The sequence below is a fragment of the Ziziphus jujuba genome, chromosome 1 (genome assembly GCF_031755915.1).
Source record: "Ziziphus jujuba cultivar Dongzao chromosome 1, ASM3175591v1".
Taxonomy (NCBI): domain Eukaryota; kingdom Viridiplantae; phylum Streptophyta; class Magnoliopsida; order Rosales; family Rhamnaceae; genus Ziziphus; species Ziziphus jujuba.
Genome location: NC_083379.1, coordinates 31,862,457 through 31,887,984, shown reverse-complemented (window position 1 = coordinate 31,887,984; position 25,528 = coordinate 31,862,457). Strand labels below are relative to the sequence as shown.

The window sequence follows — 25,528 nt, the reverse complement described above, 5'->3', positions numbered from 1 at the left end:
AGTAATGAAGTTGAATGGTTGAGAAGTCTTCTGGCAAACATACAAATTTTGTCTCATCCAATTCTTATTGTACCTTTACATTGTGATAGTCAAGTAACTATTGCAAATGCAAAGAGTAAAAATACTAATCAGAAGAGGAAACATATAAGGATTAGACATAAAACTATTAAACAATTACTAACACATGATGTTATTTCTCTTAATTTTATCAGATCTGAAAAGAATATTGCGGACGCACTTACAAAAGGCTTAACCTGCGGGCGAGTTATTGAATTATCGAGGGGAATGAGACTGAAGCCTATAATTATAATCACCACAGTAGGTACCCAACCTTTGTGATTGGAAATCCCGTGAAGACGGTTTAATAGGTAAGAACGAAACTGGAGTGTGACTATGAACCACTATTTTATAATTAAGGAGAATTTCCTAATTTCATTTTTATGGTGATAGTACTTAAAAATTATGATGGTATAGGAAGAGTATAACTCTAAATGAAACCAAAGTATGTATATTTGCAGGGATTTGATCACATACTTCCCTTGGAGGTTTCACCAAATTGAGTGTTTAGTGTGGTCGCTATAGTAGGAAATTAGGCTACTCCCTAAAAATACTCATGATACAAGATACGTGCGCATGACCGTTATAGCGCAAACCAGAATAGAACTCAAGAAGAATTACCTTTATTGTGTGTCTTGTAACGAAAATATGGTTCAAAGAGTTTAGTTCAAGACTTAGTTCACTATAGTTCTTTCAAAAAGAAACTTATAAATACTAAGTGTTGGTTCAAACCAAAAAAGTTCCTACACCCATTGCATAGTAGAAAATGCTCAATAATATATTTATTTTATAAAATTATATTTTCATAACTTTTAAATCATGTGGGGTATTATTATAATTGATGTAAAAATTATTAATATTATTTTATATATTATATGAAGAAGGATTTTATTGAAAGATTAAGTTTATTAAGAATTTTATTGAAAGATTAAGTTTATGTTGTTTTTAGTGTTGTAATTCCGTTTTTTAGATGAATTGGACTTTGTTACTATATTAGTTATTACAAGATAGTACTTTTTAACGTTATTTAATTATTTAGTAAAAATCAATTTCCTATTTTATCTACTAGTAACGTATATGTTAGTTTATATATCTATTAACATTAAAAAAAACAAAAAGTTGGTTTCTATCGTTAATTGTTCTTATTATTAAGTTAAAAAAAATCAGTGATTTTAGTCCTAAATATCATCCAATCTATAACAATCTCTTACTCCAAGCTCTCTAAATAGAAGCTTTTTTTTTTTTTTTTTTCCATTTGGAAACACACAACAATAGAAAATTAATTATTTTTTCTTGTTCTCTCAAAATAATCTTATTTTAAATCCTCCATATTTTCTTTATAAAAAAATATTTTACTACTATCAAATATATATTTTGAGCATTATAAGTGTTCTGAGAAGTTTGTGGGAATTTTTAACTGCACACAAAATTCTTGAAAGATCATTGTATCTTAGGAGAGGAATGTTAGACAATCCAGTGTAAAAGGAGGCATACCTTCTCTAAGGACAATGCATTTGGGTTTCTCAATCTAGCCAAATAGGCTATCTTAAACTCTGAATAATTATTTATTATTTTATTATTGTTGTTTGGTGTTCGTTATTTGTAATTGTGATTCAATTTTACTATTTATTTAAAATCACAAAAATTTCCCATATCTTTGTTATGCAATTATGTTAAAAATAAATATATAAAAAATAAAAATACAAAATTTGAGAATGTAATTCAGAATCGAATTTTATACTTCTTCTTAAGAGAAATTCATCATCACAAGAAAAAAGTAAATAGAAGTTATAAACCAATGACAAAACATCAAATTCTCTGAAACAATGCATAATTTGCACAAACACAAATACATACATTAATGTGCTTATACATAGAAGCAGAGAGACTAAGAAGTAAAACCAGTCGAGGAGGGACTCCAAAGCTCCAAATTACATTTTCATCAAACTCTGACTAAAACCCTCATAGACTTGTTCGGATTCCAACTCACAGTTCTTAATTTCAAAAGCAAAGTTGTAAATTTTTTTTTGTTTAAGGGATTTAGAAATAAGACAAGAGGCTCATTGAGTCAAAATGATATATAATGTCCTTATAAAATAATACGTGACAACCATATGCTTTCGCTGTTAAATATTTGGATGGAAACTTGGATTTTGAACTAATGGTGCACTATTATAAGGAGTTTAGGAACCTAATTGTTTAAAAAAATCAATTTAGGAATTAAACTGTTATAAATTATATAATTTAAGGACCTAACTGTCACAAAATTAGTTTAGAGACTTAAGTGTTATAAATTATAGTTTAGGGGCTGCACTTGATAGTATTCCTATTTTATTTTTATTTATTTTTGTTTGATATTATCCCTATTTTTTTTTTTTTTTGGTGGATACCATTCCCTCTAGTCAAATCTTAAATTGTAGTGGTTAAACATAGTTTACTTTTTACAGTAGCAAAAATACTCTTAATGCAATTATATTATTTACACCATTTCTTAGAAGTTTTTTATAACTAAGTTTATTTGCCAAAAAATTACAAAAAATGAAATCCTTTTAACAAAAAAATATTATTTAAATTTGTTTATTTTTATATGTTAATTAAAGGCAAATTATACAAATTACCCTTCCCTTTTTAATTTATATGCTAATTTAAAGGTGTTATTATCATTATAAAAGGTTAAACTTTGTTGATCACTAAATTTCAAAGTTTAGCTCAGAAAAAGGGGATTATACGATTAAAAAAAAATTGAAAGAATATGTGCAATTTTGTAAGCATATGAGAAAACTTGAAATCAAAGGAAGTTTATGTAATTTATTATTTTATTTTTTGTAAAAAAAACTTGAAATTAAAGGAAGTTTATGTAATTTATTATTTTATTTTTGTAAGTATATATGTTTTTCACTTTATTTTTGTAATACATTATGCAAAAGATTAAATAATAATTAGGAAAAAAAAAAAGCAATAGCCACGTCAACATAGTGATATATAAAAGGCCAATTGGCCAGTATCTGACGTGGCAGATACTGATTGGTTAATGTGCGTGGAGGGTGTTCCGCTTGTGAGAGAAACAAACGTAGACTAGCGAAGGCAATTCGTCTTCGTTGTCGTTGTTTTTATTCATCTTCATGTTCTTAATCCTTGGGGGGTTTTAGTTTAGTGTCCATTGCAGAGGAGGAGGACAGAGTATGATGAGGGTTGTGGTGGTGGTGGTCTTGCTGTTGTCTCAGCTTTCCTATGCTCTCTGCCGCCTTGTCGTAGCCGATGAGATCATCCCAGCTCATCTAGGTACTAACCCCATCCTTTTTTTTTTTTTTTTTTTCTTTTTTTTTTTTTTAATATTTTGGCTTCAAATTCTGAACCCCATCTCTGTTTTGCACTTTCCTTTCTATCTATTTCAGTAAAAATCATGTCTTTCTTTCCAATTTTGATCGAAATTTTGTATTTTAAATTTGCTCTTTTGAGCTGGAATTCCACGTCTATTCAGTTAAAATTAAGTATAGGTTCTTGGACAGAATTCCTTTTCTTTTTCTGTATATATATTTTTTTGGGTATGGGTTTTTAATAATATTATTTTCATTTTTTTTTTTTTTTTGGCTACTGTGAAATTGCTTGTGGAATTTAGATGAGATGAGGTGGGTTATGTTTAGGAGGAGACTTGCTCCTGTATTTTTTTCCAATGATGGTTCTGGACTGCTTCTGTTAAAATTGTAGAGAGAGGGGCAAATTGAAAAAAGAGAAAAATTTGGAGCTTTGAAGCTTTATATAGGAAGATACTAGAAAATGACATGAACTTGGAAAAAAAGGTGATTGTTGGCAGAGGGTCTAATTTGACTATCATGGTGTGATCTAGCTTCATTCAGCTAATATCCTGCTGATTATGAATCTAGTGGAAATTATAATTTTAATCCTTTCAGGGACCTATAATGGGGCAGTTCATTGGTTGGAGGGGGGCATACTAATTTTCTTGTCATATGCCCTATTTCATTCAGCCTTAGGCTGTCAATGAGATGAAGTTATACTTATCAACTATGTATGATATGTGTGTGTGTGTGTGTGTGTGTGTGTGTGTGTGTGTGTGTTTTCTTGTCATATGCCCTATTTTTTTCAGCCTTAGCCTGTCAATGAGATGAAGTTATCAACTATGTATGATATGTGTGTGTGTGTGTGTTTTTTTTCTCGTCATATGCCCTATTTCTTTCAGCCTTAGCCTGTCAATGAGCTGAAGTTATCAACTATTTATGATATGTGTGTGTGTGTGTGCATGTGCCCGCGCTGTGCACACGTATGCTTGTGAACCATTTACACTCTTTTGTTACATTTGCTGCAAATATATGGTCGTTTACTTTTTACTTTTCTAACTACTGAACAACAGGTGGCACCCTTAGTCGCGGCTCTCGTGAATCAAACTACAATATTGAATTTCATCCTGAAGACTCACCTTTTCGTCCAGTAAGTTAGAAGATGTTTTACATTTACTTATGTTTTGGTCCCACCCTGCAATGTTGATAAATCCTTCTCAAGTACATTTCTAAGCTTATTACAAAATCATCTATGGGAATCAATAGTTGGAAGTAAAATTTGATCGTACATTGTCAAAACTGATTAGTATGCATGGACTTGCTCATTATATGAATACTGTAAACTTTTTAACTTCCCTTCTAGCACTTTTTGTCTTCAATTTCTCACCTTGTGTATTTCTAGAACATTTATGGCTTACCAACTATCAGATTGAAATGAACATGAAATTAAGATACTAATTTTTGAGCGAGTAGATTGATGTTTCCTTGCTCATGTTCTTTATATCATATAATCCGTGTCATAAATGTTAATATTTTATGGGAATTTACAGTGTAAATACTTAAAATATTTAAAAGGAGTGGATTAGTTTCACCTCTGCAAGATATGGTACATGACACTTATTTGGTGCATGTTCTTATTGTGAATCGCTTTGGTGCCCTGCATATGCACAATTTGCTGATCTGGCTTGAGATTGAGATATGCACAAGGCTTTCGCATGCACGATGTTCGTGGTCTATCAATTCCTTCTTTAAGCCTATGGATCTTTAGTCTAGCATTGTAGGTTTCTAGTGAGTATTGTTTGATCATTGTATGTCAAAAACCTAATCTCCCCTTTTACCCCTCCCTCCTCCACTGACAAAACTCTTACAAGTTTGTTCACTGAATTAGTGCGAGCATATTCTTATATTTGGTTTCTCTATGTTTTATTTGTATAGAATATACTCTTTAACTTGGAATAGAGAGTATGTAATTGATCTGGAAGTTGGATGCACATAAATTGCAGGATGATGACCAGGAGGCTGTGGTTATGCCCAATAGCAATGGGGAAAATTTCTTATGTTACTTGCCTAAGGTAGAGAAAGCCAAGAGTGGAAAGCCAGTTGCTCAGCATAATACGACCGGCATGATAGTGGAGACTGAGAAACGGGTGAAGTTGAAGACACCAGATGAGTTGCTTGAAGAACACAAGGGCCAATGCTTTGTTAGAGTACGATCTCTAACCCCCAAATCTGAATGTATTATTTTTAACAAATACTACTTTGCTTCCTTGTTGTGTGTAGTTTTTTAGCCTGAAAGTTGTAATACTTTTCTTTTTCCATTTAACCTGTGTCACTAACTCCTTTATGCAGCAAGAGGGTTGGTGGACATATGAATTTTGCTATCATCAGAAATTACGTCAGGTCCATTTGGAAGATGAAAAGGTACCCTCTTACTTGTCATTATGCCATCCAACTGTTATCTCTCATGTTTGATGTTACCTTCGTATATTTTAGAGGCCAGAGTAGGAATTGCAGTTGCAGTAGAAATTATGGCAGCACCTAAATATTTGTCATTCTTATTTCAGATGCTTCTTCATGTATTTCATCATTTTCAGTTTTTTGGACAGTAGCATTAGCAGTTGTTCTCATTATTTTCTAGGATCTCATCGTTGCTAACTAGAACTGTTTTTAGATTAATGAAAACCTGTCAGTATAGGCAATCATGTAAGTGACTGCGTTGTCTTCTCATTACAGGTGGTTCAGGAGTTTGTCCTGGGTGTTTATGATGCAGAGGCCACGGTTGCTTTTAACCAGAATCTTTCCGATATTTCTACGCTGAAAGATCCTCGCTCAAAGGATGCATCCCTAAGGTATTGTTTTGTCAATTTTAATACTGATTTAACTAGTTCCGTATTGAATTAGGCTTTTGATAAAAAAGCCTTTGATTATTATAAAAAAAGAAAAAAAAAAAAAAAAGGGCTTTTAATGGAAAGGTAGAAGATAATGAATATAATACATGGTTTTGTGTAGGTATCATGCTCATTTATATACAAATGGAACCACCTGTGATCTTACAAATCAGCCAAGAGAGACTGAGGTATGGAGTTATTGAATGCTATATTGGAGTTATTGAATGGCATATGCATTCTGATTTTTTTCCCATCACTTTCAAGCTCTTTTCTAATGCTTTTTGTTTATTGCAGGTGAGATTTGTATGCTCGGAGCCCAGAGTAATGATTAGTTCTATTACAGAGCTATCCACCTGCAAGTATGCACTTACAATTCAAACCCCAATGCTCTGCAAGCACCAGTGAGTCTCTCTCTCTCTCTCTCTCTCTCTCTCTCTCTCTCTCTCTCTCTCTCTCTCTCTCTGCTTTGAGGTAAACTAATTAGAGGTAAGAAGAGGAGCAAAGATTATTGATGAAATTATGTGGTTTGACAATGTTGAATCATGCCTGTCTATCAAGTTATTTTTGTGCTCCCTTCATTTTGAGTTGCATCGCTTACTTAACTAGCTTTGATCTTGTAGATTGTTCCAAGCAGAGAGACCAGTGTGGCATATCATTCACTGCAACACACTTCCTAAGAATTACAAGGAAACAAAAGTGAATAAGGAATTAAATAAGCAGATTACTGTGGTAACAGACAATGAAGATGCATCAAGTTATGATCCAGAGCAATGACTTAGATCCATATACTCTGAAACTCTGTGTCAATATCAGGGAGACGAGTCCACACAACTTATCACTGTACGGATTTGATATATATATATTTTCTCTCACTTCTGGTTGAGACAGATCCATAGCCCTTAATTCCCCCTTTTTTATATAATAATTCTCCTTTTTGCAAGCACCTTTTAGGGGCTCTCTTTTTCTTTTGTTAATGAAAGAGGCTGTAAGAAGTTACACGAACCAAATAAAAAACATTATACACATTTCATGTAACTTCTTGTTCTTTTAGGACCTAATTGTTGTATGGACAGTAATTCCCAGCCGAATATCACATCTCTGTTGACAATATCACATCACTGTTGACCCTTACTGTGCATATATAATATGTTCTTTGACGTGATGTTGATGTAATCAGTGATAGAAGAATCTGGCGTTTAACCACAGCTTGTTGAGGTTGTCGATACATGTAAAGAATTTAACCTACCTTGAATGCAAGGGTTAAACATAAAGCAACAGAGAATGATGAGCTGAAAGATGATTTCTTTTTGCAGCACCATTATTAAATTGCATTCCAGCACTATAGTCTGGATGGGATTTACTTTGGAGTCAAGTTTCATTTACAAATTAAATTGCCAGCATATTTCCTTACCGAATTATTTTTTTGGAGTGAACAATTTACCAAGTTGGTAGTTGATCATATTTGTTCAACTTTTCTTAATATTATCAAAGGATGAGGAAAAAAAAAAAAAAAAAGAAAAAAAAATCTAAGCAGCAAAAATCAATAGCAAAATATGTGATCTTATTTAGTAAATGTAGAATGGTCATTTTAAATTTTCTTTTTAGTGTAGAACCCCACTAGCTTCATTACCACTATTATATCACGGCCGGCTGATAATTGAAATTTTTTGCATACGAAAACTTCCATAACTGGCTTAGAGGCATTCTTTTTAGATGTTCTAAAAGTGCAATTTCTCTTCTCCCTTTTTTCTTTTTTTTTTTGTGTGTTTTACTTCGTTTTCACGTTTTGTTTTTTATACCACTTCTGACACTGAGCTGTAAAACTCACTTCTTGCAAGTGAAAATTTATGAGGTTCATGATTTTTATATCATTCTCTTCTTTCAACATTCGTTTTCAGAATGTGACTAATTTTCTTCCAACACACGATAATTAGCTCTAGAATTTGACTTCAGAGATCTGGTTGTATGCTGTCTCAGTTGGAATTCTACTTTTAAATAATCATTATATAGATTAACCAGGCTCAAGTGGAAAGCTTCATCTTATATTTGTGCCAACTTTAGCCAATGCATTAAAGCTTTACCCAGAGATTACTACTACACCCTATCACCTTTTCAAATATAAACCAATATTATACTAACATATGATCAACTTTACACCATTCCCAGAGCCATGTTCACTTTCAGGAGACGATGAATTTTCACTATTTGCCTGCTGAATCCAGCAAAGCCAAGTACTCGCTTATGGCTTCACCTTCTTTGGTAATTTCAATGTCATAGTCTGAAATAGCATCCGCGTTTGCTAGTTCATCAGCAAGTTCATCCTCCATTTCTGCATCACGGTCTTCTACCCCAGCAGCAGTTGATGGACCTCCAACATCTTCGTTTTCACCTAAATCTGTCAGTGCTGAAACAGAGGAGTTTGCAATATTATTACCAGCATCTGTGTGCATTGCCTCGGATTGGATATTGTTATCAGCAGTATTGCTTGACGAAGATTCTGATAGCAGCTGTTGCATTACTTGCTCCATAGTCCCACCCGCCTCAAAAGCTTTGACCACTGCATACAAATTAAAATATCAGATGCTAGTAAGGTGCTTATATCATAATCTCTCCGAACCTCCTGGTGGTTGTTTGGAATTATAAGAAAACCACTAGGAACTTTTAATATCTTGCAAATGTTATAGCATAAGAATGGAATTGACATAAACATTGGAGCTGGTCATTATCCACACTGAAAAAGAAATAATAATACTAATTACAAGGTAATTAGAAGGTCAGTTTTACCTTTTGATCTTTCAAAGCCCATGCTTACAAGAGTCTGAACTGAAGCATCCGTTTTTTGCTTCTGTCTTTTCCTTTTCCTTGATTCAATGGAAAGCTGCAGGTAGATAAAAGTCAGTAATGGTAGTGGTGGTCTCCAAAATTAAAATACAACCGCTTCCAATAAAACCCACGAGACCTGTATGGAAGAATTAGTCTCTGGATTCGTCAAATCATCCAATGCCTTATTACTGTCATTCTCATTTCTTCGGAGGGCTTCAGCTGCAAGATCCTTCTCAAACCTGAAAATTTAAACCCTTAGCATACTTAGTGACCATGCAAAGTGACAGAACACATCAGCCAGTAAGGCTTCATTTTGAGATAAATATTCGAACTATAAATTTGATAATATCTAGATTATTTTGGTCTGATTACCCAACAGTGACCAACTCATTTAATCTTTGAAGATCCACGGCTTTCTTTAAAGGTGTGACTCCATACTTCTTTTGCTCCCTGCCAATTATGATGTTAATTAACAGTACATATAAGGAAATATTAAAGTCAAGTCAAATTTCTTAAAGAGACCAACATGATTTCATTTCTTCGCCGAGTATCCTCTTCCCTTTGCTGCTCTCTCTTAGTCCTCTGCTCAACAAGAAAATCAACTGCACCTCCAACATCATGATTAGTCATTCGTAGCGCCCGCTTAGCTTCATGTTCTTTAAAGCCCATGCTCATAACCAGCGAAAGGGCTTCATCTGGCACCTGCAGCTGTAACCAAAAACCAAATACATGATTGAGGTCCAATGAAGATACAGACATGATACATGGATTGTTTTTGAAGAATTGGGGTGCTTATTTATTCTCATCACTTCCATACTTTCTTGGCATGCGACATAAGGTTTAACTAACCTGGATAAGCTTTGCCTGTGCAGAGGTCAACACCTTCCTTGATTTATCAAACTGACCACTATGATAGGCTACCACACCTTCCAGCAGCTCCAGCCTCAAATGTCTATGAACAGTAGATAAATGGTAATTAGACTGAAATTTCTCCAAACAATCTTCATAATCGATACAGACTGGTATAGACTTAATATGTCTAGATAAAGTACTCACAGTGCAAGCTCTGGATAGCGGCCTCCTTGGAGAAGTCTGACTCGAGAGAAGTCCTTTCCATGAGCCCGTTCAATTTCTCTTCTAGCTTTCTCAAGGCGTGCTCCTGCCACTGAGAGCTGCGAAATGTCTCGGAGCATAAAATAGCACCAAACCATGTCTATTTGAAGTATTGAGGGATTATCAACAAACTGAAAGTACAGATGGTCCAAAGTTGGAGAATGGTTTGGAAAAAAAAAAAAGAAAAAAAAAGAAAGCATATTAAGATAATTGAAGTTTAACAAAGTGACATTATCAATGTTACATAAACAGACCTCAATAGTAAATGTCAAGATATGTTCAAGTCATTTTAGATTGAATGACTGTGGTCATCATAGGCTAACATTCAGAAGAGGCATTTGAAAGTTCTATGCCAATAGGACAGGATCCCAAGAACGTAAAAAGAAGAGTAAGAGTAGATTCCTTCTCAAGGAGAACAAGGTGATTTGCCTTGAGTTTCAAATATTCATCTTTTGGTTCACAGGTCACAAGCAAGTTTCATATCAAATTCAGCTCTAACAAGACTTACAGACAATATTGAGCAGCAATTTTAGGTATTGAACCATTAAATGGCTCGAGCCTAGTTAAGCTTTAGTAAATTGGTTGTAATAATTAACTTTCTCAATCTAAAATAACAGCTTACTCACCTCAATGACCTTTGGATCACATAGAGAGAATGATTCCTACAAAAAAGAAACAAATCTAATTGGATTAAGCACATATCTTAGTCACAAACAAATTCCAGCTGGACAGTTTAACAATCAACTTCACTCACAAATACATTCAAAATGTCTATCTGTAGAAAATTATTAACTATGTAAAAAGGTGAAAGAACTAGAAGAGAGGGAAGCTTATGAAGCAAAGAAAACCCAAAATCGTGAGAATAAGTTTGCATGTGTCTTATAAGAGATGATGTTGCAGTGTGCAAATAATCACAGCCAGCTAATAGATTTCTCACTTATCCACCTCTGTGCTATCAAAAACAGCACCCAGAAAAGAAAAACACAAAAAGAAAATCCAACAAATATAAATAAAATAACTACTTAAAAAGGTGCCAGCTACTGACCTCTCCCATGGTAAGCACTTCCAATGCATCTTTGTAGTTTTGCTTCTTAATTAGCTGCTTGGCATTTGTATGAAGCATCAAGCCCATCATAATTGCACTGTTTAAATGAGAGAGTCAAACTTCTAGTCCAACTTTAAGAATAAGACTGCACATTTATAAACCCCTAGGAAAAGGACTTATTTGATCACACCTAACCAACTAGTAAGTATTAAGGGAAAAACTTAGTTGCCTATAGTACCTCCGATCAGTCTCACTTCCTAACTGTACTTGGCATCCACTTTGATTTTCAAGTTCTATGTTGAAGTCTTCAACTGGCAGAGAACCATCTGAATGTCTTTTGGCCAGCGCTGTAGCCGCTGCCCTATGAATTTAATAAACATACAACAGTAAGTTAAAAGAAATACAGGCACTTGTAAAGCATTAAATTATCTTTTCCCTCATCACTATAAAACACTCATATTCTTATCTGCTAGTATGCATGCAAAACTTTGGCAACATTAATAACCAAAGCAGATGATACAGAACCAGTATAGCCATTACTTGCCCCTGCAACGTTTTGGGAACAGAAACTACAAAGTGAACTTGTCCAAAAAGATATTGATCTTTCTTTCTGAGCATTTCATGGCACCTATATTCTTACATCTGAAGTGCTGCCTGGTCCAAAACTGGACCAGAAATAATGATTTTACTATCACGGGTTCATGTGAAAACCATTGCACTAGGTCCGACACAATTCTACATCAGGATGTAAAAGGTCCAATATCTCACTGCTTAAAGTACTGGTTACAAATTGAAAAATATTGGTGAAAGCAATATTAACTAGGCTAATAAAAGCACTCATCCTGAAGCCATAGTCAAATTCCCTATGGCTGCTGCCTATCTGGCGAAACATAAAATGAAATCCACACCCATTTGAATCAAATAGTCAAATAAAGCACTCATCCTGAAGCCATAGTCAAATTCCCTATGGCTGCTGCCTATCTGGCGAAACATAAAATGAAATCCACACCCATTTGAATCAAATAGTCAAATTGGCTTCATTGTAGCAAATTGAAAAGACTTATTTTCTAGCAACCAAAACACCACAAACATAAACTCCATATTAAGAAAGCCAGCCCTTCAATTTGACTGTAAGTTCAAGTGGGTTTCCCGCAAGAAATGCGGATTCTAAAAACCCCATCAAACAAACCTACAAAATGTTTCCAGTAATTCACGGCGCCGATCAAGTTAATTCACATTCATTAAAAGAACAACCTAAAAAAAAAAAAAAAAACAGAAGGCCCAAAAAGGAAAAAGTAAAAGAAAAATATCACTGGAGAGTAAAACCCACAAATTGGAATTCTATTTGCTAACTCATCCAAAATTATAGAAGAAATAACAACAGCTTGTAAAAGACAATTTACAGATAGAAGAAAAAATTGAAAACAAACATAGAACCCATCAACAAGGAATTGACTCAATAATCAAATTCAACACAAAGATAACACACTGATCATCAAAAGTCGATGCTTTCATAAATTTTCAACAAACCCATGATCGACCCCAGAAGGAAAAAAAAAAAAAAAATATATATATATATATATATATATACACGAGAACAAATAAATAAACGCAATACTCACTTAACGCGGGAAAGTCTGCGAGAGCGTTCCTCTTCAGCCATTAACTCCTCCTTTAAGGACTTGCCCTCCTGAGCAGAGACCCGAGTGGCAAGGATTTTGGCATTATTTTTTATACCCAAACGGCTCAGCTTCTCGTTTCCATCGCCATCTTTCAAGACCTTCCCTGCGCATATCAAATTGATGGAATCGGGTCCGCAGTTGGATCGCTTGGAAACCTCTTCTCTCAACATGGGTACGGTCCAGACCTCTAATTCCACCTCCAGAACACCCGTCCATGTCCCAGCAATCTTCAGCTTCGCCATGTCAACACGAAGAAGACGAAGAAGACTTAGAGAGAGAGAGACAGAGAGAGAGACGCTTTTGGAGTAAGACTACGATGAGTTTGAAAGGGCTACTGAAAGAAGACTGAAGGAGGACACAGGCTTTACACAGCGAATGAGCAAAAGATATGAGACGGGGAGTTTCTTGCTAACCAAGGCTTGGCCCTTTTGGGATTTTGCTTTCCACATTGGAGGAGTTTATGTCATAGCGCATAACAAATACTTAATTATTATTTTTTCTAATTATTCAATATTATATAATATATATTATTAAAAAAAAAATACAAACAAACACAAATAACTCAAAGTTACCCTTAAGAATTCCAATTTTTTTTTTAATGCCAAAATTAGAGGACTTAATTCACCTTTTCTTTTATTTTATTATTATTAATTTTTTTTTTGTTTTGTTTTTTGGGGTTGGGGCGGCGGCGGAAGTTATCTTACACATGGATTGCTTATAAAATCTGGCATTTATATTTTATGAGAAAGAACATATATATTTGGAATTTGTGCAAATTCGGTACTTTTCTAATTGGCCGGATGTTTTGCCACTTTCATAGATAAAATCAAATAGATGTTCAACCATTTAATTTTACATTGTCTCCATAAAATATATATATATATATATATATATGTAATAAAAATAATAATAAAAATTTTAAAATATTAAATTATACTATTTATTTTAAATTTATATTAATTTGTTTTTATCAAATATAATCAAATTTATGAAAAAATTATATAAAATTAAATGGTCTAAAAACCATATAATTTTTAATATAAATTTTATCATATGAATTTATATTTGCATAGGATTTGATAAGATCTGAATTAAGTTTTGAAAAAAATTAAACGTAGGTCTTACCCAAACCACGTAGATATTTGAGTTTGAACACATCATTAACTCTTTGGATCTCTTTACTTTGATAGATAAGAGAAAGTTTAATAATTGATTTGCAGATAGAAAAGGGCATATTTTTGGTAATAAATAGAAAGGGTATGTATGTTTAATACTAATTATGCTGTAGAAAGCTCTTGTGGCACATTTGGGGCCCATTGGTGTTTTTTATATGCTACTTTCCACGCTAGGGTTGTTTTTGATACAATGTATGAGGATAAAATGGTATAACTTGCTTTATTCAATTGTTGACTTGTACTAACACGCAAATAAAATGGTGTGGGCTCCACTATTAGCCATGCTTTTTCAGAAGAGTAAAGTCTATTTAAGAGTTAACGTGGAATGGACTTAGTTATCTTTAATATCACCAATTTTGTTTTTTTGATTTTTGTCTTCCTCTATGTTTGATAAATAAATTTTAAATGATAATAAAACAAACAAAAACTAGTATTGGTAATTTCTAGTGGCGGGTTTCCTCTTGTAGATTTTTTTTTCTTTTCATTTTTTTATTTCTTAGATGTTTAGAAAATGGATATTTAGTTCTTTGTAGCATCGTTAAATTTCTAATTTTTGAAAACACATGTTAATCTCTAACAAAGGCCCCACCAGATGGACATTTAAGCAAAAACTATTAATATTAACCAATGAAAGCTGGGTTAATGCTGTAGGTAATATAACTTACACGGGAAAATATTGACCCCATTGCGTCATTGTTTGGACAATACTATCTCAGTCCTTCAAACCTGCGCTCTTTCTCTCTTTTTTATTTTTATTTTTTATTTTAATATTTGTTTTTATTTATTTATTTATTTTTTTATTTTGACAATGCTTACACCTCAACATATTTGGATAAAAATAAAATTAATGAAAATTTAATTTTTTGTAAAGTGATAATTTTATTTTGTTTGGATATTTAATATAAGGTAGAAAAGTATGGATCAGAAAATTAGATTCCCATTTAAAAAAACATATGGACCCATGTGTCATTTTGAGAATATCAGATAAAATAGTTTTAATATTTTTTAAAATACATATTTATCTTTAATTTATCATATAATATTAAATTTAATTACTTATAAATCCAAACTTTCCTATTACTTATTAAATAGACCAATAGAAAAATTAATTCTCAGAAAACTAAATTCTAGAAAACTAAATCCCGGAAATCAATTTCTCTTTCAACTTTGATATTTTTCAAATGGGCCTAAAATCCTTCTTTTCTTTTTTTTTATTTTTATTTCCCACAAATATTGCTCCTTTCAGGTGTTGTAACTTATATGTATATATATACAATACTTGCATTTTTAATTAAAAAAAAAGAATTGTAATGTTTTTTATTATCTTGTTTTTGATGAATTATGCACTACACTTGTTTATATTAAATTTTTATTGTTAATTATTATTATTATTATTATTAGTTTGTTAAAATGCTATCTTTTTCTTAATTTTTAATTTTTTTAATATTATATAATTTTAGGTAATGTTGTTGTTGTTGTTGTTATGAATAATGATTAAAATTCAATTTAATAGATAAAAAATAATGTAATTATTTTAAGAAAAAAGTTTATTACAATATTAAAAAATAATGACAATTTCATTTTTATTAATTATGATGTAATTATTTATATACAATTATATGAATAACAATGATTAATTTACTTCAATAAAAATAACTTTTTTACAAGTATTTATATAAAAGTGTAATTCTGCATCAAACACTATACAATATTAATACAGTACAAACCAGAATAGCCTAACACAGTACAGGTTAATACAATCTTCTATACCAAAGGAGCTCAAAGGTAATTTATCAATTTCTTATATACCTCTCTTTTTGTGAAAAAAGACTCTTAAATGTGTGGTTATTAAGATTATTACTAGTTTAGTCCATCCAATCTAATGAAACTTAAAACACATTAATGGCTTTTAAGTGAAATGAGAAATTAGTTTATAAAATATCAAAAAAAAGTGAAACATATATATATATATATATATATATATATATATATATATATATATATTTTGCAAAAACATTTAAATTGATTTATTATTGCTATTTTCAATTTCAACAAAATATATGTATATATATAATCGTTTTACGGTACAGATTACATAAAAAATCGATGTTTTTAAAAAGCATAAACTTTTTATAAGGATAGTCTGCTACCCTCTATATATATATATATATATATATATATATATATATATATATATATATATATATATATATATATATATCTAAATATAAGTGAAAGCCAAGCATCCAATTTTAATCTATCTTTAATATTATTATTATTTTTTTGGTAAAGAATCTATCTTTAAAATATTATTTACCAAAGAGGGTTAGAGTATTTTTGGGTGCGCCAAACGCGTCCTAAATGGAAGCTGTCCCTGTTTGAGGCTCTGAAGTCAAGTGGGACTGTTTGTCCAAGAAACGACAGCAAAAGAGTGGGCGTTTCCTTTTCCAAACACAGAGAAGGGAGAAGAGAAAAATGGCTGCCGGAGCCGGCGGAGGAAGAAGAAGAGGAGCAAAGAGAAGCTCCAAATACAAGCAGCTGCCCAACAATAAAAAATCCCAACAAGAAAACCACCATCACCACTTTAACTTGGACCAACAACAACAACGACAACAAAACCTCCTACTAAACCTCCTAAACGACGCCGTCTCCGCCGCCCACTCTTTTCTCTCCCAAAACGACCTCCTCCTCCTTCCTTCTCAAACCCTAGCCCTGGAGTCCCTCCTCTCCTCCACACTCCTCTCCCTCCGCAAAACCCTCCAACCCCTTTCTCCACCACCACCACCACCACCGTCGCAACCACCACCGCCGCAACAACAATGCTGGTTCCGCCGCTTCCTCTCCGCCACTTCCTCCAACGCCCACGACCCACTCTGGTGGTCCCACGCTTTCCGCATGTCCGAACCGTCCTTCACTCTCCTCCTCAGGCTTCTCACCCCCGCTCTCGACAACGCCATCCCTTCCGTCCCGGCCAATTACGTCCTCGCCGCCGCGCTCTACCGCTTGGCTCACGGCGCCACCTATAAAGCCGTCGGCCGGCGATTCGGGCTCGACTCGGCCGAAGCCTGCCGGGCCTTCTACACGGTTTGCAAGGCGATCAACGAGAAACTCGGGCATCTGTTCGAGTTCCGTTCCGATATCAAAAGGGTCGTGGTGGGATTCGGGTGGATTTCGCTGCCGAATTGCTGTGGCATATTGGGGTTCGAGAGGTTCGGGATTGATGGGGAAGTTTTGGGGAAAAATGGGTCTGTGTTGGTTCAGGGATTGGTGGATTCCGAAGGAAGGTTCTTGGATATTTCGGCTGGTTGGCCCAGTACGTTGAAACCCGAAACCATTCTGCAACAGACCAAGCTCTACTTGGGTGTGGAGGAATCTAGGGAGCTTCTCAATGGTCCTCACTATCAGCTCAGTGATGGCAGTTCGATTCCTCAATATATATTGGGTGACTCTGGCTTTCCTCTCCTCCCATGGCTGTTAACTCCTTACGCAAGCAACACAAATGATGATCAGCCTCGTCTTGGTTCGAAAGAAAAGGCATTCAATTCGGTGCATAGCGGCGCAATGGCGTTGGTCGGCACCGCATTCGGGAGAGTTCGGACGCGGTGGCGGCTGCTGAGCAAGCAGTGGAAAGAAGAGTGCATGGAGTTCTTGCCATTTGTTGTTGTCACAGGTTGCCTGCTGCATAATTTTCTTATCAAATGCAGTGAGCCTATGCCGGATGATGAAAACTTGGAGTGCTTAAAGGAGGAGGATGTGGAGCTTCCTGTCTGTAATGGAGAGATGAATGAGAGTGGAAAAAGGATCAGGGATTCGCTCGCCAATCATTTGAATCGGGTTAGCTTAAGAAGAAGATGAATGCTTTTTGTTTCTTTCTTTTTTGAGAATCTTGAAACAGTCTGCCCCCTTTTTTTTTTTTTTTTTTTTTGAACTTCGTAAATGTATTTATATGAATTTTGATATCCTAATGTATGTACATAGAAAATGTAAATCCAAATCGAGCAAAGTTTTGACTCGATTTTTTTTTTTTTTTTTTTGGCCTAGTTTATTTATTTCTATTTCATGTGGGGTTCATTCAAGCATATTTTCTATAAATCAAAGTTGTTGATTTAGGGATGGCATTCTTTCTCTTTTTTGTTGGTGGAGGGTATTATTTAATGCTATTTAGTTCGGCAAAAGATACCATTATTAGACAAATGAACATAATGAATAAACTACAAAATTTGATAAACAAAGAAATAATGTTTCTATAAATGTGGAAATCAATTCTTGTAGAAAAAAGTGGTAGATATCAGTTCTAATATCAATAAAAAACTATATCAGTTCTAATATCAATGAAAAACTAACTCCAAACTTAGTATTTTCTTAACGATCTTGAAGAACCTGCATAGTTTTTAATTATTGTATTAAAGTGAAATTGAGATTGAGAAAACTGTTGTCATATGTTTGGACACGTGCTTAATATTTATGACATAGCAAAACATTTGAACTGGAACTGGTTGAGGATACTAATGAAGTAATGTGCTAACCTGATTCAAATGGTTGTACTTCTCACAGAAGTGGAAACATATAATTCCAGTTATAGCTATTTGATATTGTGACATTATCTTGGAAGAGAAACAACTTTGATGCTGACACAGAGCATTAAGCAGAGGAGGTTCTTCGTTGTGGTGTTACGTAGTTAATAGGGAAAGTTAGCTAAAAAAGTTAATAGATAGTTATGAAGTGTCCACATTCAAAATTTGCCTTTTTATTTTTTGCTTAAAAAATCAACAAAAGAATTATCTGGATGAAGGATTGTATTTTCCTTAAGCTGGACGACTAAATTAAGTTGGTGAGGCTGCGTATGTATGTTTTATTATCAGATGAAAACCAGTTTGCACAAACTGACTTTACTGGCAAACAATAAGAAGATTACGCATTAATTTGGAAGTGGGTCTTTTTCTAAAACTGGTCCTGCATTTTGCAACCAATTTCTTTTATTTTTAAGAGCTGATTTGTACTGGAATATGAAGCATCTTGTAGTAGTTCGAAACCCAATAAGAAGTTATAGCTTTATACATTTGCATTTCTGCCCATTGTCACAGGTTAGTTATGGTTGGTAGAGAACAGTAAATGAAGCAGAAAATTTATAAAATCTTCAAGATGGATGATGTGAAGGAAGTTTCATTTATCAAAGAAGTAATTTTTCAGTAACAACAGAAATTGTATGCACGTGCATACAAGGATAAAAAACTGTATATTCTCAGCTCAGCAGCAGAGGCCATTGCTGTAGCACGCACGAAAGACCATTGATAATTTTACTACTGATTACAAACTACCTTTATGATCAAAGAATAAAAACTAAAAAAAAATGAAATTATTGATGCACCAACCAAAAAAATAAGTAAGACAAACACTATCCTTGTTTAAATTACAATACTTATGTTATAGACCTGACAAATTCCTAAAACAAATACTGGAAAAGAAAACTAAATTCTAACTCAGACAAGTAGTGAACCTCAGACCCAGGTCGGATTAGATATATTATGTCGCAGCCAATAAATTTAAATATGCCACTTGGTCTTTGAGCTGTTAGCTGCACAGCTCAACCAACAAGATATGAGTCCCCCTCTGGGTCCTGAATCTGAGAATTCAATGTCTCTTCTTTGTAAAACTCTAACAAACTCCTTTACACTTAGATTCCCATCGCGATTTGTATCAAACACATGAAATATTATGTTCACCACATTATCTGTGACTGTGATTCCACATACCTACATAACAAATTAATCACAAGCTCATTTAATATTTTTTTGATAAAAAAAATCAGTTACTTAATAGAATGTAATAGAAATCTACTTGTAAGTGTTATGCGAACTTAGGATACATACTTGGGACGCGGCTCTCTGGAAATCTTTCTTTGTCAATACCCCATTAACTTTTCCAAAACTGAAGATGGCCAGAGAGAAGGGCTGCAACTGTTTACGCAGCTCTGCGAATTGTTTAAATTCCTCAAATGTGATAAGTATGTCTTTGAGATTTGGTTCTTTGTTAATTTCATCAACCTGATCAAGCAGCTTGTTTATATGGTTGACATCGGCAGATGCAACCAAGGACAAAGCGAAATCTGTAGCTGATATGGTTCCCCTTGTGTTGTAGTCATAATGGGAAAACTCCAATCTCAATATCTGATCAAATTCAAAAACGTGAAAAGATTCAGTTATTTAAGTTTTATATCGACATCTAACATTATTAGGAACTGGTCAGAGCAGAATAGAATCTATAAATGGTAAACCATTTGAGAATCAGAGCACGTAAAAATTCATGTGTGCTGTTCTGTGAAAGGAAGAATTACATACTTCATTATGCAAGTCCCTTAAGAATTGGACAAATCTTTCATGTTTTAGAAATGACTTGCCATCGCTACCAAAGAAGTACTCAAGCAAACCTCCATTTTCTACTGAAACTTTCTGCCCTAGACGTCGCCCATCCCTGTGTCGAGCTACCTGTCTGTTTTGGGATTTCATCAAGGCCATCACTTTCTTAAATTCTTCCCTGTCTATTTCTCTGTTGAGCACAAGAAGTTAGGTAACAAGAAGTTAGTAATCAAAGACAGTGCAGCGGCCATTTATGTAAATGTCAATCCACAGCAACTCAGGACGAACTACTTTGAAAGCCTGATGAACTTGTGTCTCCACAAATTAATATACCAGTTACTACCCTATACAAATGAAACTTCTACATGTACGGTAACATTTCAGGTTTGATGCTTAAAAGTCCTTTCTCCATCTCCATTTTATCAAAAAGGTCCCTAGGAGGAATGACGTGGAGAATGTATTAGACATTATATGATTGCAAACAATCCATATCATGTTTGAAAAACATGTTTAGAGTAAATATAACCAAAGTAAAGATGTCAAAATAGAAGAAAGTCTATAGCAAAAACAGAAAAACAAAAGTGAAGTACACAGTAATTATTGGTCGGATGTAGAAGCAACAAAAATGATAAGAGTGAACTTCATTCCTCTAAGATCCTTCATCATGTCCGATGTCACTTAAATCCACCATTTTTCTGATGATCTTATTTTCAAGCCATGACTCAATCCACCAATGACTGAAAAAAAAAAAAAGTTTGAGATAGATGATTGGTTGTACCAGTAAGGAGCGGTGATAGGAACAAGTGGAAGCAGTAAGGAAGCTAGAATTGGTTTGATGGTCTATCATTTGATAAATGATTGCTAGATGACTATGCGATCTATTTAGCGAACCACAAGCTCTCGTGGACTTTTTGAGTTAATGGACTTTACTTCTTTCGGAAGGAAATGGTTGGAGATTCTTTAGTTCCGTAAACTTGTTTTTTTTTTTTGGTGACTGATTTCTCCTTAGTTACGGTTGATGGAAACGTTTTATAGTGATGCTTTATAATATTACGTTTGTTTGTTGTATTGGGCCCATTTGGGTTCTCATTGTATATTCAGTTTCCATAGTTATGCAGTAATGCTCATGGTAGGGAAAGAACTATGTATATTCAGAGGATACAAGTTACATACTCATCATTACTGCTCTCTTGATTCCACACCAATGGAGAAAATCCAGTGTCTAATAGTTTCTTTTGGACCATGCCACATGTAAACAGCGAAATTTAGAAGCCCCGTGCTTTCGTAATGACAGTAAATCCAATGGTAAAAAAAGGGGAGTAAGAGAGTTCAAAAACTGTCAGTTACTCTGGTAATGCTCTCATGCTTGCACATGAATCAGGAATATTTACTCTTCGACAGGTGAAAATTCACTCGGGTGATAGACTAAACTAAAGTTGGTTGGAAAATATGATGAATCTACTGAAATGAATTGTACATATGAAGCCGAAGAAATTTTACTCACCCGTTATTGTCAATATCAAACATTTTGAATGCCACCGAAAAGCTTGACTCGGGGATACTGAGTAATGTAACAAAGAAGATGTATCTGGAATTATGAAAGAAAATATATATGTAGTGCTTTAGATCTCAACTTCCAACTGTTTTAAAGCTCAATGTTGCTGCATTTGATATTGGATTCAATGTGAATAACAGTACTACTGGAGTATAGGTCTCAAAGAATGGTGATGGAAAACCTAAGGAACTTACTCTGGAAACGAAATCAGTCCATCATTATTGGTGTCAAAAAGCATAAAGAATTTTGAAGGAGCACAATTTAACTCGCCTGGAACCCTTTCTCCTCTTAAGAAGCCCTCTCTAATTCGATTTGATTCAGAGGGAGGAAATACGGGAACAACTGCTCGCATCAAATCAGCAGGTGTCATAAAAACCTCTCCTGCAGGGGTTCGAATGGATGCAAAGTAATCGAAAACCTGGACGTTAAGCGGTAAATAACCTTAAAAAACTTTTATATACAGCTTCTCATATTGGATAACTTGCAGCCATGATTATAAGTTCCTCTTTAGGCATAAAGAATTGCTATACTCATGAATTTCACTTGCTCATGAAGAAGTAGATAAATAGAATTCATCAAACATCATAATCATACCTTTTCAGGAGGACTTTGCATCCTAATCCGCTTTTCATACTTGAAGAAAACTCTTTTCCTATATGCATCTGAAGCAAATAATAAACACTCTAAGTAACCTTTTAATGAATATATAGTTTTCTTAAAGATTGTTAGATCATCAATTCCCTTAACATTATGTATAGAAACTAGTACACCCAAAAGGAAATTACAAAAAAAAAAAAAAAAAAAAAAAAAAAAATTCCATATCTTAACTCTCAACTAAGTCAAGAAAAGCAAATACAAGAAAAGTTGCACAAAATTTTAATGTGTGCATCCAAAGAAGATTGCAGAACAGGGTACCTCCAAACAGGAAATTGGACTTCTTCTCAGGTTCTGATTGTCGCAACCGATCATCATCATCCACTGCCTGCGTTGCTTCACCTCTGTAATCGGCGAAAGACAAGAAGGAATTCACATCCAGAGAAGAAGAGTAACAATAACCAAGGCCTATGCTGGACCCAACAATGAAAAACCCAGAAGAGACTGATCCCATAAACGTATTGAAACCAGATCTTCTAGTTTTACCATCATCGTGGCCAAACCCAGAAGAAGAGCTCGACGAAGATGGCGAAAATGACGTGGACCTCTGTGACTGGGAGAAGAATGGCCGAAAGTTGAGCCTTTGAGCAGCAACCACAACTCGGTGGATGGACAATGAGGATTTTCTTAGAGATGTAGATGCTGGAGAAAACATAGTAAAAATCAAACGTTACGAGCTTCAAACAAAGAAAAGGACAAATGGGAAACGGATGAAGCAGTTTGGTCCAGAAGCGCAACAGAGAGGAAATAATGAGAGAAAAAGAGAGAGAGAGAGAGTTGAGGAGAGGGAAAGGGATTGGTACGCAATTGACCCAGATTTAGATACGGTTTTCTGAGCGGGAAAACTGGTTCCTCGGGCTTTTGACTGAATCTTTGCGTTCATTATAACGGTTTTTCAAAAAGTTAGTTGGTGGCTTTCATGGAGTGAGAATTGATTATAATTATGCATATGGTTTTGCTATTGCTTTACTGAAAATTATGGTTTTTTTTTTTTTTTTTTTTTTGGTGAAGGGGAATATTGGATTGATGAAGTATTACTATGGTTTCGAATTTACCAAAAATGGATGGATTTTTTTTTTTCTTTTGTTTCTTGTCCAATTGAATTTTTAGTGTTTTAAATTATTAAAATGACGTGTTATCATAGTACATGGCCATTAATGTTACATGCCACCATGTATTTCAATATAAATTGGAAGATAGTTTATAGAAGAATAGTAACATATATATATTATACATAAATGGAATGTATGGAAATTTTTAAATAAATTTTTTATGTATTACACAAAAATTATTATTTATTTTTTTGGTGGATTTGACTGGAATACAAAAATTCTCAATAAATTAAACAGTTTAAACTTTCATATCATATACATGTAATCATCAATGAAAATGAAATTTAAGAACAAATCATTTGGTTTGGGACTTTTGTTGAAATATGATGGAGTTTTCTTTCGGTGGGTTTACTTCAGCTTGAGAAAATGCTAGGTTCTTCTTCTCTCTCTCTCTCGATCTCTCCCCTCTGGACTGTTTTTAAGAATCTTTTCAATTCTTTATTCTTATAGTCTTACAATTTAAATATTATGCAATTTATTTTTTAATTAAAATAAATATTTTTTTGGGAACTAACTTTGCGCTTATCTTAGAAGATGCATTAATGTAGAGATTAAAAATGGAACCTATATAATCCTATGAAATTTTAAATAATTACTTTCGAAGATTTATTTTTCTATATTAAATTTTTTTATTAAAATATAATTTTTTTAAAAAGAATTTACATGTAATAAAAATCATAATCTTTCTTAGAATAAACTACACAATAGCTATGAAGAAATCAATTATCATCTGTGTGTCTCATAGTTTCCTGCCTACATAAAACTCAATGTTTTATATCAGCATGAGACCTGAAAAATTCTTTCTGTCCTTTTCTTACAAGTGCTATGCAGTGCTTATTGTTTTGCTTCCCAATAGCTATAGATTGTAATTCTGTCAATATTTTTGCAGAATCAGATATAAATTCCAATAGCTATATGCCAATCTTCTATATGCCGATGTTTTTGTGACTTCTTATAATATTAACGTTTTGGAGCAATATATATATATATATATATATATATATATATATATATATTCCCAAATTGATAAAACCCTTTTCAACTTCTTGACCAATTCTCTGAATTGAAAAATGGAAATCAATTTGACCTTAAATGAATTTTGGTATGTTGTCAAAATCCAAATCCAACAAACTTAAGCGAGATAAGGATGTTTAAGTCACTGGTAGAAATCTGGCTCTATGTGATGTGGGTGATACTACTGATGGGTTTGCTGCTATTTTTTCAAAAATCGATGGCGTCTTGGACCTTTTTCAAGTAAGGTTGTATTAGGTAGGATAGTTTTATTAATACTACAATTTTTGCTACCTGCATTACATTTTATTTATATTTGTATTTATTTTTTCTTTTGTTATCTACACTAATAAAACTTATCTATTTTACCCTTAAAATAAATAATATTAAGATTCATAAAAAATAAATAAATAAACAAACAAACATATTGCAAGTGTTCATCTTCATCTTCTTCCCTAATATAAAAAAATTATTTTCAACTTCTTCATTTTTATCTCCTGTATTTTATTTATTTATTTTTTTTGATTTTCAATTATTTATCAAGATACAAAATTTCCTTTTCACATGCAAGTGTTTGAATAAAACCAACCGCCGTGAGTAGGTTAAGAGAGCTGCAACAAGTGGATATAAACTTTATCTTCTATTAGTTGCTGTTCCTATTATTTTTTTTCTCTCCCTAATATTGTCAAGCAACAACCTTAAACATATTCATCAAAAATTAAAAGACCCATAAGCATTTTTTCCTTGTAGTTTCTATTTTT

The 25,528-nt window shown here is 33.5% G+C and overlaps 4 protein-coding genes across 5 annotated transcripts; 2 read left to right on the top strand and 2 right to left on the bottom strand.

Moving 5' to 3' along the window:
* The first annotated feature begins 3,141 nt into the window (after nucleotides 1-3,141).
* On the top strand, nucleotides 3,142-7,354 carry LOC107415687 (protein OS-9 homolog). Its single transcript, XM_016024062.4, has 8 exons — nucleotides 3,142-3,339; nucleotides 4,427-4,503; nucleotides 5,357-5,560; nucleotides 5,703-5,774; nucleotides 6,087-6,202; nucleotides 6,363-6,429; nucleotides 6,536-6,642; nucleotides 6,862-7,354. The coding sequence occupies exons 1-8, from the start codon at nucleotides 3,240-3,242 to the stop codon at nucleotides 7,013-7,015; spliced, it is 897 nt and encodes a 298-aa protein (XP_015879548.2). The 5' UTR covers nucleotides 3,142-3,239; the 3' UTR covers nucleotides 7,016-7,354.
* An 876-nt stretch (nucleotides 7,355-8,230) lies between these two features.
* On the bottom strand, nucleotides 8,231-13,369 carry LOC107415686 (uncharacterized). 2 transcript variants are annotated; one of them, XM_016024061.4, is made up of 11 exons: nucleotides 12,845-13,369; nucleotides 11,461-11,583; nucleotides 11,223-11,319; nucleotides 10,804-10,839; nucleotides 10,121-10,308; nucleotides 9,914-10,016; nucleotides 9,591-9,772; nucleotides 9,437-9,514; nucleotides 9,201-9,303; nucleotides 9,026-9,119; nucleotides 8,231-8,798 (listed from the first exon to the last, which is right to left on the bottom strand). In XM_016024061.4, exons 1-11 carry the CDS (start codon nucleotides 13,144-13,146, stop codon nucleotides 8,443-8,445), a joined length of 1,662 nt encoding a protein of 553 aa, XP_015879547.1. In that variant the 5' UTR covers nucleotides 13,147-13,369; the 3' UTR covers nucleotides 8,231-8,442. The 2 variants fall into 2 exon arrangements, with proteins under 2 accessions (XP_015879547.1, XP_048332613.1); XM_048476656.2 differs by lacking the exon at nucleotides 10,804-10,839.
* A 3,034-nt stretch (nucleotides 13,370-16,403) lies between these two features.
* Nucleotides 16,404-18,119, top strand: LOC107415649 (protein ALP1-like). The gene has a single exon (XM_016024007.4). It carries the CDS (start codon nucleotides 16,555-16,557, stop codon nucleotides 17,932-17,934), a length of 1,380 nt encoding a protein of 459 aa, XP_015879493.3. The 5' UTR covers nucleotides 16,404-16,554; the 3' UTR covers nucleotides 17,935-18,119.
* A 1,075-nt stretch (nucleotides 18,120-19,194) lies between these two features.
* Nucleotides 19,195-23,626, bottom strand: LOC107415648 (calcium uptake protein, mitochondrial). The gene is made up of 7 exons (XM_025073172.3): nucleotides 22,906-23,626; nucleotides 22,585-22,652; nucleotides 22,185-22,408; nucleotides 21,940-22,023; nucleotides 20,418-20,625; nucleotides 19,950-20,246; nucleotides 19,195-19,832 (listed from the first exon to the last, which is right to left on the bottom strand). The coding sequence occupies exons 1-7, from the start codon at nucleotides 23,297-23,299 to the stop codon at nucleotides 19,623-19,625; spliced, it is 1,485 nt and encodes a 494-aa protein (XP_024928940.3). The 5' UTR covers nucleotides 23,300-23,626; the 3' UTR covers nucleotides 19,195-19,622.
* Between the last annotated feature and the right edge of the window lie 1,902 nt (nucleotides 23,627-25,528).